Below are 12,034 nucleotides of genomic sequence, written 5' to 3'. Positions count from 1 at the left end.
GTAACATTTTTTAGTTTGGAGAATTTTGGTCATTTTCAACTTGGTTTGGTTCATAGGGGTGAATTACCCTAAATATGTGTTGATAGGAGTGGCAACATGCATGGATACCTAATCTGATTCAACTCAGGTTGAGTCTTAACCCTACCTAACCAACATGCATCTTATATATGTACATGTTATATACTTATATAAAAAATATATTTCAAATGGATGTTGAACCAAAGACTTCTCACTAAATGCAAAAAATTCTTAGCCACTAAGAGAAGATCATTAATTAATAATTTAATATATTTGTTTATATATAAAAGTCAGTTTTATTTTAAATTATCATGAAGTTATATAATAATGTTGCATCTTTTTGGTAACTCCCGAATAGGGTCGGATACCCGCATGTTAAGAATGAGCAGGATTAGGGTTGAGATATTCTCAACTTGCGAGTAGAATAGAATTGAGTTTATATAAAAGTCTCAATATGCGAATATGATTAGGGTTTGATCAAACTCTACTCTACTCATTGCCACATTTGTGTGTTCATATCAGGACTCAAAAATAAAGTTATGTTCCAATTAAAGCTAATCTAATTTTAGAGAGGATTTATAAAAGATTACCATATTCAATAAAAACAATCCAAAAAATTATGTGGGTTAACCTATCCGACCTACTTGAGATACGGTATTATAGTTCGTACATGATCCGACTTACATGACAAGTAAGATATTTATCATCTACTACTTTAAATACTATCCACAGCTTAGCCACTACCATAACATAAAATAACTTCACAAATATAAGGAAGAAACTATCTACTACCACAAGTGAAGAGATATAAAAGTGATGTCCGAGTCATCACTTACTTCTATAAATATCTCATCAAACTCGAATATTTTTTAATCTCAATTTCGCTTAAAACTTACCTAAATCTCCTTCTAATTTATGCATTAAAGTTTTTTGTAGGTATCCACCACCATAATTCAAACAAGTTAAATAAATTACCGTGTCAGTAGATAAGTCAGAATTTTCAAAAAAAAAGAAAAAATTTAAACTTCGCATTCAGGTCCAAATTTACTTTAGTTTTAAATAATGCCTCAAATAGTATGTAACATGATATTTACACTTTTTTTTTTACGTAAATTTTTTTATTGATCTTTTTATTTTTTAAATTAAAAGTAAAATATATTATCTAAATAAAAATAATGTATATAATTCATTTTTATTTATGAGTTTATTTAAAATAAAAACTTACACATAAAAGAATGCTAAAATGAAATACAACTCTGGAATTAGAAAAAACAGGTAAAAAACTGATGGAGTGAGCTAACTTTCCCTCTTATAATAGTTTCGGGTTTCTAAGAAACGTATGCATTGCAGACAAGTTTTTTTTTTTTGTCTATAAATTTGGTATTAAATCTGTCAAAGTTGTTTTTTTTTTATAATAAATATCAAATATTTAAAATTATTTATTTTTATAATTTTTAAATTAAATATTATTTTATTTTTTTGATAAATTAGACAATTACATAGACAGGCTAGCATTTATGAACAATGCAAACATGAATTTGCACTATTCGCCAATGCAAGTGTTTACATAAGCTAGGCTACATCAAAGGTCTGCGCATGGATTGATGTTTTATTGCCTTAATTATAAAGCTATCAATAAAATTAAACTTTAATTTTATAATTATTAAGTTGGATGATGTACATAATGATAATAACTAGGAATAGCAGCCAACATAATAAAATAAGATTTAGATTTAACTTTAATTTTATTTATGAATTAATTTTTTATTTAAATTTAATTTTATCTTATTTGTGAATTTATAAAATGCCAACTTTAATTTATCTATTTTCGATCTACAAATATCCGACCCTACTTAAAGTCATAAAAAAAATACAATATACAATAATCTTATGAGTATATAAATTAAATTTGAGAAAAGGACAAATAGGTCCCTAACCTTTTGTCCTGCGGACATTTTTGTCCCTGACCATTAAAAAATACTTTTAAGTCCCTGACCTTCACAAAACTTGGACGGATCAGTCCCTGACGGAGGCATTTGGACGGATCAGTCCCTGACGGAGGCATTTGGACGGATCAGTCCCTGACGGAGGCATTTGGACGGAGGGACTGATCCGTCCAAGTTTTGTGAAGGTCAGGGACTTAAAAGTATTTTTCAATGGTCAGGGACAAAAATATCCGCAGAACAAAAGGTTAGGAACCTATTTGTCATTTTCTCATTAAATTTTAACACAAACACTACAATAATTTTATAAAATTGACTTTTATATAAACAAAAGTGTAAATTTTTTAATTAAAGATCTTATTTCAATGATTAAAAATTTGACATTCACCTTTAACACATTATATATATATAGTGCGAATTAGTTGAGTAAAATTGAGTAAAATTAAATCTCAATTCACACTTTATTCGACCCACAAATTAACTAGCGAGAAAAACTGTGGGATTGGATCGAATTAGATATTATTCCGAGATAGGGTTGCTGCTTTCCCTAATGCAGTTCTAGAAAATTAGTTGTAGTTGAAGAGTTAGTTTCTTGAATGTAATGTTGATGAAGTTTGTTTATTATTTATTGCGTGCATAATTTAATTGAAAACACATTACTTATTAGCTTCTATAGTTTGCCATCAAGTTCTGCATTTAATTATAGGCACTGTACTTTCTCCAGAGTGGAGGAATTTCCAGAAGGAATTGAGTGAAAGGATGTGGTCCCTTCTGAAAACAAAGGAAAGGGAATGAATAAAGGCATAAAGTAGTGTAACGTATTATTATTACTCATAACTCACCACTGCTTTGTGCACTCAGCATTAGTTACTCTTTTGATGGGTCAAAGTGTCAAACCTACTGCCACCTTAATTAATTAATGTTATAAATCCGTTACTACTTCATGTAAAGCCACTGTGTGGAACATGAAAAGTAAAACTAATCACACAAGAAGTTAATTACAAAGTTCAAATAATGGAGCTGGAGCATCTTTTGAGCTGTCAGCATTGTTATTATGAAAACCTCAACATTTGTAAGTTGTAACTGCCTTTTTTCTCTCTCTCTCTGATTTTAACCGCATCAAATTTAATGTTTGTACCTCAACTGATCCTTTGACCATCCATGGTTATTAGCCACATTTTCTGTTACCCCCACTTGGGTTCTGCTCAACACATTAACTCTACCTTATCCCTATAAAAAGTAGTCACTCCAGCATCAGAATATGTCTAGTAAACTAAATTGGACAATTATTCTTAAGTCTGATCAAAACTTTTGGAGGAAAATAAAATAAAAAGTTACTTATTTTCTACATTGTATCTGTATATATTTTTATGATTAGATAATGACAGCATAATCATTTATGATTTGATTTTACTTTTCACCCCCTAATGGGTCAACTTAAACTTGAGACACTAGCATGAAGTTTTTCTTATTTATATCAAAAGAAGGCTATTGTCAATTTCTCAGCATTAACCTATGAAAAGGACAAGATTTTGGACACTGTTGTATCATAGTAATATTTATATATATCAGATAAAATAACAAAAACATCTCTACACTTAACACTAGCAGTGAAATCCACTGTTAGCTTAAGACTTAAGTCATAATGACAGCATTTCTCTTCATCATCATATATATATATATATATATATACACTGATCAGCATTATCATCACTATTTACAATAGTGTATGTTTTGACACCACAGTCTCTTTTGTTTCCTTCGAAAACTAACACTTTCTGCTTCACCATCCATATTCTCCTCCCCCTTCTATAACCTCTCCTCTATGATGAACATGATGAGTCAGAAAACCAAAAGCAGTAGGAAAATGGTGAGAAGGGGTTTCATGTGCCATTCTCAGGCATCAACAGCAGTGTGCATGAGCACACATGATAATCGATCCGTGGTTGTGCCTAGAAGGCCTGATAGAAGTGTTTCTCTTGATGATTCCAAGTTGATCAACCCTTCCAAGTACTCCAAACTCAGTGAGTCTCGCAGGTTCAGACCAGTTCCATTGATCAAGCAGAGAGGAGAGGACCATGTTCAAGTCATGAATCAGCCAAGGGAACTTCATAAACCACCAACAGAAAATGTCTTTCAGGTTTCTCACGTTACATATATTCTGCTACACTATTTGATTTGTTTTCTTTTTGTAGAATTTCTGTTAAAAGTTTATGCATTGTGGAGCTTCATGAACTGCAGTAGTATTGCACTTTATTTTTTTCTTCTTTTTAAGAATGGCAATGGAGTAATTCTTCAATAGTAGTGTAGTACTGGTAGATCAAAATATTCAATGAGTCATTGAAGTTAAAGTTAACAGTACCTTGTTTCTGTGAAAAGCAATCAAAATTATGTGTCAAAATCAAAACTATGCAGGACCATAATGAAAAAGTGAAGACATGAAATGGAAATAATGCAAATGGGAGTGTGAATTCTACAGTGCCTTTATTCATAAAAAGTTGGTTATCAACAGAAGTCACTAGAAACTATTTACTATTCCATATCTCCTTAGCTTTGTTGGTTATTTAGATCAAGAACAATGGTTTATGACTGCGTCACAGGAGGATTATTTTCTGCAAGGAAACAAAATATGTCCATTATTAGTGCTCCTCATATTTGTCATTAGCATAGGTTTCAAGATGTCTCACGTGCTTTTCATTTTGTCACAGTCCCATGCATATTCATTATTAGAGAGGAAACAGAAAAGATTATGTCCTTTTTATGCAAATTGGTATTTTATTAGACAATACAGATGGTACTACATTATGCCACGCCCTTGGTTTTAATTTTGTCTCTTGTACCTAAGATATCTTTTCCGTTTGTTTCTCACCAAGGAAGTTAAGTGTCTTATAGTCACATAGTCACGTAGTATTATTCTGATTTCTGAAATGTCTTGGAATAATGGAATCTGCATGTGATACAGAACTTGCAAAAACTATATTTTAAAAGGGACTAATATATAATAATACTATGTTATTATACTTATACACTTGTCTATGTCCTGCCACCATATTTGGAATTTCATTTCATTATTACCAACTTTGAAGTGTTAAATATAGGTGGTTGTGATGAGGGTTGCAATTCACTGTCAAGGATGTGCTGGAAAAGTGAAAAAGCATCTCTCCAAGATGGAAGGTAAAACTAGCCATGCTATATATGGTAGTAATCAACTAATCACAATACTAATTAGAATTATCTTTGGTCAACATAATTTGAAATATCCATATTCAGAATATATTCTCTAAGACACTATATGATGATTGGTTTATGAAGGTTAATATGAACTAAAATCATATTTGCTAATGGGGTTAAAGTTTTCTAACATGTGATTAAACCTGCTGCAATGTTAGGAGTCACATCAATCAGTATAGATATAGAGTCCAAGAGGGTGACAGTGATGGGTCACATATCTCCAGTTGGAGTTCTTGAGAGCATTTCAAAGGTGAAAAAGGCAGAGTTATGGACACCTTCCACCTCTTCTTCCTAAAGCACTTTCAGAGTACCTTAAATGGCAGCAAAGGATGTTCAGAGACAGAGAGTTTACATGTGACAAAATTTGCCTTTGTCTGCTAATTTGTTTGCATCTTCACATGAACCTGTGACCTTTTGTGGTCCTTAATACAATAAAATTGGGGAATTGGGGTTGGTAGAAAACTGCTCAAGTTGACTTGGTTCTGGTGTTGATGTTGTGTGAAAATTAAATACTACTGCCTTTGCCCCATTCCCCTTTGAATTCTCTTTTTCTTTTCTTTTCTTTTATGGCATTCTATTATTATATCTCTAGTTGCAATGTTTGAAATAATTAAGCTGCCTCAGTTCTTGACTTTGAATTTTCTTTATCCTGACAAAATTAACTTCTCATCAATTACAACTTATAGTTACTTAATATTGTTACCAATTGATAATTTACAAATCAGTAGCTATCCTAAGGTTCATAAAACAAGTGACTAATTCAACATTTTACAGAATAACGAATCTGGTTAACTTTCCAAAATTGGTTTATATGATCTGCAATAATCAATAAGAGTCTAATAAAACAGATTTATTCATTGCTCTATACAAGTCAAGTTAAATAAATGTATCAAAATTAATGAAAGAATCAAATAAAATTCAAGATGATCATCAGTTCCTGTCTTTTCTTCTGGTTGGTGCCCTCATTCTGTTGGCCTTTTGCTCCATGCGTCTCCGAGACCTTGTCTTCAATTCAACAACCACTTGGTGTTGCTCCTCCTCCCAAAGGCTCCTCAAACTTGTTTCAGAATAATCATGGCTGACACTCAAACCTAATTGACTATCATACTGTTGTCTAAGCATGGGGTTGGACAAGGTCTCATAAGCAGCATTCAACTGCACAAACATCCTATTAGACTCCTCCTTCATGGAAGGATCATGGCACACATCTGGATGGTACTGAAGCGCCATGGATCTATAAGCTCTCTTGATCTCATCCATGGTTGCACTCTTTGGACTAACACTGAGAACCTTGTAGAAGTTGCTCTCACACTCCACCTTTGTGGCTCTGCATGAAAGATGGATATGAGAATAGTGCCTTTGATGCTTGGTTGATGAGAGCCATGGAAGGCACTGAAATGGCTTTGAATTGGAGCTCAACAAAAAAGCATCCATGACTATAGCTAGCTTGCAGTGAGTGGTGTGAAGAACAAAATGGATGGTTCAGTTTTATATATGCATCTGTGTGTGAAGAAGGTGCTTGGATCTTTCTTCAATTACAACTCGTGATGATTACTGTTAATTTATTAATAATAATATAATGGTGCAAGTTGCATATGCAAAGCGTGCAACCAAAACGTTGAAGATTCAAAGAAAATGCCAAGTTTAGTTGTGGAACTAGTCATGCTGTAACAGGTAAGCAACTATGTGTACTGTCATATCTTCTTATTTATTTATTTATTCAAAAATATTAGTGGTATCAGAATATATTGTTTTTGGTTGTTAGAATCATTAATTCAATTTTTTTTAGTGTAATAATTTAATAACATATTTTTTTATAATAATTTAACAATATATTTTATTTTATATTTTTAAATATTAATAATTAATTAATAATAAAAAATAAATTATGACAATCTTTTAATATTTTATTTATTTATTTATTGGGTCTAAAGAGAAGGGAGTTGCACAATATAATAATAAAAAAATATTTTTTCACCTTTTTTATTAGTTAATTGTGATTTTATTATTATTATTATTATTATTATTATTATTATTATTATTATTATTATTATTATTATTATTATTATTATTATTATTATTATTATTATTATTATATAACATTTTTTTTACTTTTTTTTGTCTCGTTTGAAAAATTCATTTTTCTTACATGAAAGATTCATTCTTAAACGTTTTTGTACTCTTATGCTTTATTTTTATTGGATTGCGTTAGTATTAACTCACTTAAAATATGTACTACTGAAAAATCACACTTGATATATAACAAATATTTTTATGACTATCAGTAGCAGAGCATGTTAGAGAAAATAAGTCTCTAATTTAGTCACCAAAAAAAAGTCTCTAATTTTTTAGTTTGGTCCTTTTTAATTTTTTATTTTTTTTATTTTATATTTTTTATATTGGTCTCTTTCAAAAATTTAAAAATTTTCAATTAAATTTTAACAATTTTTCCATTTTTTATTTTATTATCATTCATATGAAATCAAATTTTATAAAAACAATACAGACCTTGAAACAAAATATAGAAATTCAATACAAAGACATATCTATTATTATTGTTACCAAAAAAAACTCAAATATAAACTTTATAAATACACGTATTAAATTAAGAGAATAATAATTTAAAAATTTGTTTAGACCACGATCTATTAGTGCATAACAATTAAGTTTATAATATACGTTTAAGAAAAAAGGAATAGTATAATACATGTGCATGTTTGCATAAAGAAATCCTTTTAACAAAAAATTTGTATTAGATCGTCTAGCACATGATTATTGTGTGGATATGAACAAATAGTAAAATATAAAGGTCACCGAAAATGTTTGACCAATACAACCCAATGAATTTGTTTTGAAATTATGCAAAGTCCGCCAGCAGGTCATAAAGGGACCAATATATATATATCGGGATTGATGCAATGAATGAGTGACAAAAGGAAAATCATATGTAAAGTGACAAAATCACATGTACTAAGGAATTTTTGGTTTGTATATTTGAATAAAGTTTTCACTCAATTTATTTATTTGGGTAAATTGTTCAAGGATTGATGTTGGGGATTATAATTGTTTTTAAAATTTTAATTGTATTAATTATGTTATTGAGATTAAAAAAATTGTATTATATTAGTTTTTGATTATTTTTTAATAACAATATGTTGACGTAGATTTTTAATGACGTGTGTCATTTTACAGTTTCATCACGTGTAATTGTATAATGATGTGTGGATTAGTGACAAATGATATTTTTTTATATCCTAATTTTTTATAATAATTTTTTAATTAATCATTTTAATTTGTATCATTAGAGCACATGTTAGCTAAATTCAAAATTTTATTATTATCTCTTATATTTATTTGTATCTGTTTTAATACTGTTCAAACCATGATTACAATAAATATTTATATTAATTAATGATATAATATATGAAAAGCCGCCGAATTAAGTTATAGATAAAATAAATTATTATAATCGATAATATACATCTATCTTAGTAATTTAGTAAGAAGTCAACTATATAGGGAATTGGACATTCTTAAAATAGATGAAAATAATAAATTTATATTAGTTAACAAGTGTTTTATCAAATATTTTTAAAATATTTATTAAGGTGTTAAATCTTAACAAAATTTGTATTAAAAAATATTATTATACTCTTAACTTACACTTTTTACCAAGTCAATATTAATATCTCATATAATTCTTTTAATAAAATATTATAAAAAAATTGTATAATTAAAACTAAAATTTTAAAAATATTTTATAAAAGCACTTGTATTTAAATAACTTGTAAAAAAATAAAATTAAAATTTGTGTACTCAAAGATATTAAAATTTTGAATTTATAAAAAAATAGAGACAAAATTGATGAAATGATTAATTTAGTGGATAATATTTAATTTTTAAATGAGTCATTTGACATAAAGTAAGGGACCAATTTAGTACATATGTAATAATGACATAGTAAATGATACATGGATCAATAATATTGCAATACGTGATATAATTTGACACGTAACAAAATAGCATTGTAACACATAGCATAGCTATCCATGTCATATGTCGCTAACACGTTGTTATATCGTTACACGTATCACTAAAGGTCCACATCATTAACTCATGTCTGTGCGTTATTAATGAAAAACGGGTCAATAATTAATATGGTGCCATTTTTTCAATTTTAATAACGTAATTAGTACAATTAAATTTTAAAAGATAATTCTAGTGCATTACGTCAATCTCATAAACCATTTTAAGAATTTAGTCATTTTAACATTACAAAGATATGGTGTATCATTATCCGGCTAGTATTTCACTCTCTCAACAAAAAATATTAGTGTATTGAAATAATTTTTAATAAATTATTTTTAATAGCATTCTTAAAACATATTTTTAAGACACATATTAACAAGATATTTTTATATTCAATAAATTTTACTTAAAAAATTATTTCATTTGCAAGAGAAAGAGGTGTCAAAACTCCACTTGCCTCCTCAAATCCTAGTAAAAATTCGAACAGACTAATCAATTTGTCAAAGTAAAATGAGTCTAAAATATTACTCTATTTCGTTTTATGACGCTTTATAACAAATTGTTATACTAACGATTTATTCATTCTAACTTTTTTTTATAAAGAAGTAAAATTAATTAAAATTAATCTAATAAAAAATAATAAATAAAAGTTAATCACAAGTCAAATACAAATAAATGATAATAATAGTCAAAATTATAATATAAATTTTTTTAATTCTCAATATCAATAGTGTTGGGCCTAGCAGACCGACTCGTCTAACTAAAATCCACGAATTTAGCGGTTTTTTACAGGCTCAAAATCTCAGTGTAGTTTGCATTTTTTAGTGGACTTGGCCAGTCGGCCCAATGGGTTCAATAAGTTTTGCCGTCACTTGTAAGAGAGGCATATGTGTCTGATCGGGAAAAAAAAAAGAGAGGCATATGTGTATTGTGTATGTAGCTCGGGAGATTAATTAGTAGCTAGTTCTGTTGTATGTATTTATGCGATAATACAAGTACTTGACATGGTTGATTAAGCTGTTAGCTGTACTAGAAGTATATAAACTATAAAGGATGACCTAAAAAGTATATTAAAATTAAACAAACAAAACATGCAGGGAATGTAAATATCTGTTGATATTTTATCAGAAAAGAACAGTGAAAAAGACAAAAGTTGCCGAAAATATATCTAATATTCTTTTCTTGGAAAATTATGCATTGTTAGATTTGACAGTTTTAGCATATTTGAATGCCCCGTTATCATGGCTTTTTGAGTTTTGATTTACACTCTTCCTCAAAACATGTCAGTTTCTTAGGCTTTCAGTTTTGTTTTTGAATGTACTTTGTTTCAAAAAAAAATTAATTCAGAATTTTCTATAATAATAATAATATGGGCAAAATTCCATATTAAATCAAATAATAGAAACTAATTCAAATTTAAGTGATTCGAATTATTTTTGTTTTAATTAATTTGAACTAGTTTTATTCAAATTACATTAAAATTTTTGAGTGATTCATGTTATATTTTTTATTTTAATAGAATCATGTAATTTTTTCTTTCATTTAATTTAATATGATATTTTATCCTTTTTATTATATTAAAAAAGTAAATAATTGATATCTTCATGATAAAAGAATAAATATTAGCATATAAAGTTATTATTATATTATTTAATTGTTATGTGAATTATCATAAAGTTTTTTCTTTTTATTATTTTGAGAATATTTTAGAAGTTAACGGTCCAATCCTAGAAATATATATATCATAAACAAACATACTTGTAATTTATTTTTGAAAATATTAAAAGCAATTTTCAATTATTTGTCCTATTAAACAAACAATTTTGTTTATAATATCTAACTTTAATATTTTCGAATATAATTTAATATATTTTTTTAACTTTGGAACAAATTCCCACCTAATCACTTCTTGAAAAGCTTTTAAAATATGTACTCATATTTTCCTCCCAGAGAGGTTGAGATTCTCTTGAACATGTGTAAGGAGATCTGCATATCTTACATGCTAGGTTTATTTTCCATAATTGATAGGGCTAACTATGATAAGATTGATACGAAAATTATTTCATTTGAGTTTTAATATGTTGGATACATACAAAGTTATTGCATATTGCAATCTTTTTCAATGTCAAAATAAAAGGAAAGACCAAAATAAATATCTATCTTAAATTAGAACTGATGATTTATTGAAAAATATCGCTTGATTCATACTAAATTACATAATTGAAATTACTTCTTGTTTTATATCTAATCATTCATTCCACTATTTTATTTATTTTTCTACCTATCCAATCGATTTGAATATATTATATAAAAACTTTTGAATTTTGTGAACAAAATCAACAATTTTAGACGTGTACCTATTATTAGAGTCATGCAAAAGGTGCAAAACGTTCAAACGATCCTTTCACATACAATGTCTCTCAAACTGCAATTTCAGACTAAGACAAACTTTTTTCAAACTGCAAAAAGCTCACATCTATTAATAGACTAGGGAGGAGAACTACCAAAAGATCTAATTCCAATTAGAGTCTCTAATAATACAGCCAAAATAAGCTAAACTCGAATCACGGAATAAACTTACATCACAATAAACTTTAAAACTATTACCTACACAAAGTTCTCAACACCAACGATTCTTGAAGGTGCTGAAAGAAGAACACCGGTGCATATAAAATTTCAGGTCCATGACCGTACTTCTGATAAGGGCAACCACCTTGTGATCTGTCTAAATATTCCCAACATTAAGAACATCATTACACCTATGTCTCCATAATCACCACACTTTGACCCCAAAAAGAACCTCATTACCAGGA

General features: G+C 28.4%; 2 protein-coding genes across 2 annotated transcripts; one reads left to right on the top strand and one right to left on the bottom strand.

Annotated features, from left to right (window-relative positions):
• The first annotated feature begins 3,664 nt into the window (after positions 1-3,664).
• On the top strand, positions 3,665-5,839 carry LOC112734457 (uncharacterized). The gene is made up of 3 exons (XM_025783781.3): positions 3,665-4,101; positions 5,060-5,135; positions 5,351-5,839. Exons 1-3 carry the CDS (start codon positions 3,787-3,789, stop codon positions 5,485-5,487), a joined length of 528 nt encoding a protein of 175 aa, XP_025639566.1. The 5' UTR covers positions 3,665-3,786; the 3' UTR covers positions 5,488-5,839.
• A 182-nt stretch (positions 5,840-6,021) lies between these two features.
• LOC112734458 (uncharacterized) lies at positions 6,022-6,662 on the bottom strand. The gene has a single exon (XM_025783782.3). The coding sequence runs from the start codon at positions 6,624-6,626 to the stop codon at positions 6,123-6,125; it is 504 nt and encodes a 167-aa protein (XP_025639567.1). The 5' UTR covers positions 6,627-6,662; the 3' UTR covers positions 6,022-6,122.
• Between the last annotated feature and the right edge of the window lie 5,372 nt (positions 6,663-12,034).

Source organism: Arachis hypogaea, chromosome 3 (assembly GCF_003086295.3).
Source record: "Arachis hypogaea cultivar Tifrunner chromosome 3, arahy.Tifrunner.gnm2.J5K5, whole genome shotgun sequence".
Taxonomy (NCBI): domain Eukaryota; kingdom Viridiplantae; phylum Streptophyta; class Magnoliopsida; order Fabales; family Fabaceae; genus Arachis; species Arachis hypogaea.
Note: the sequence above shows the minus strand (reverse complement) of the source record. Positions and strands in the feature narration are given on the sequence as shown.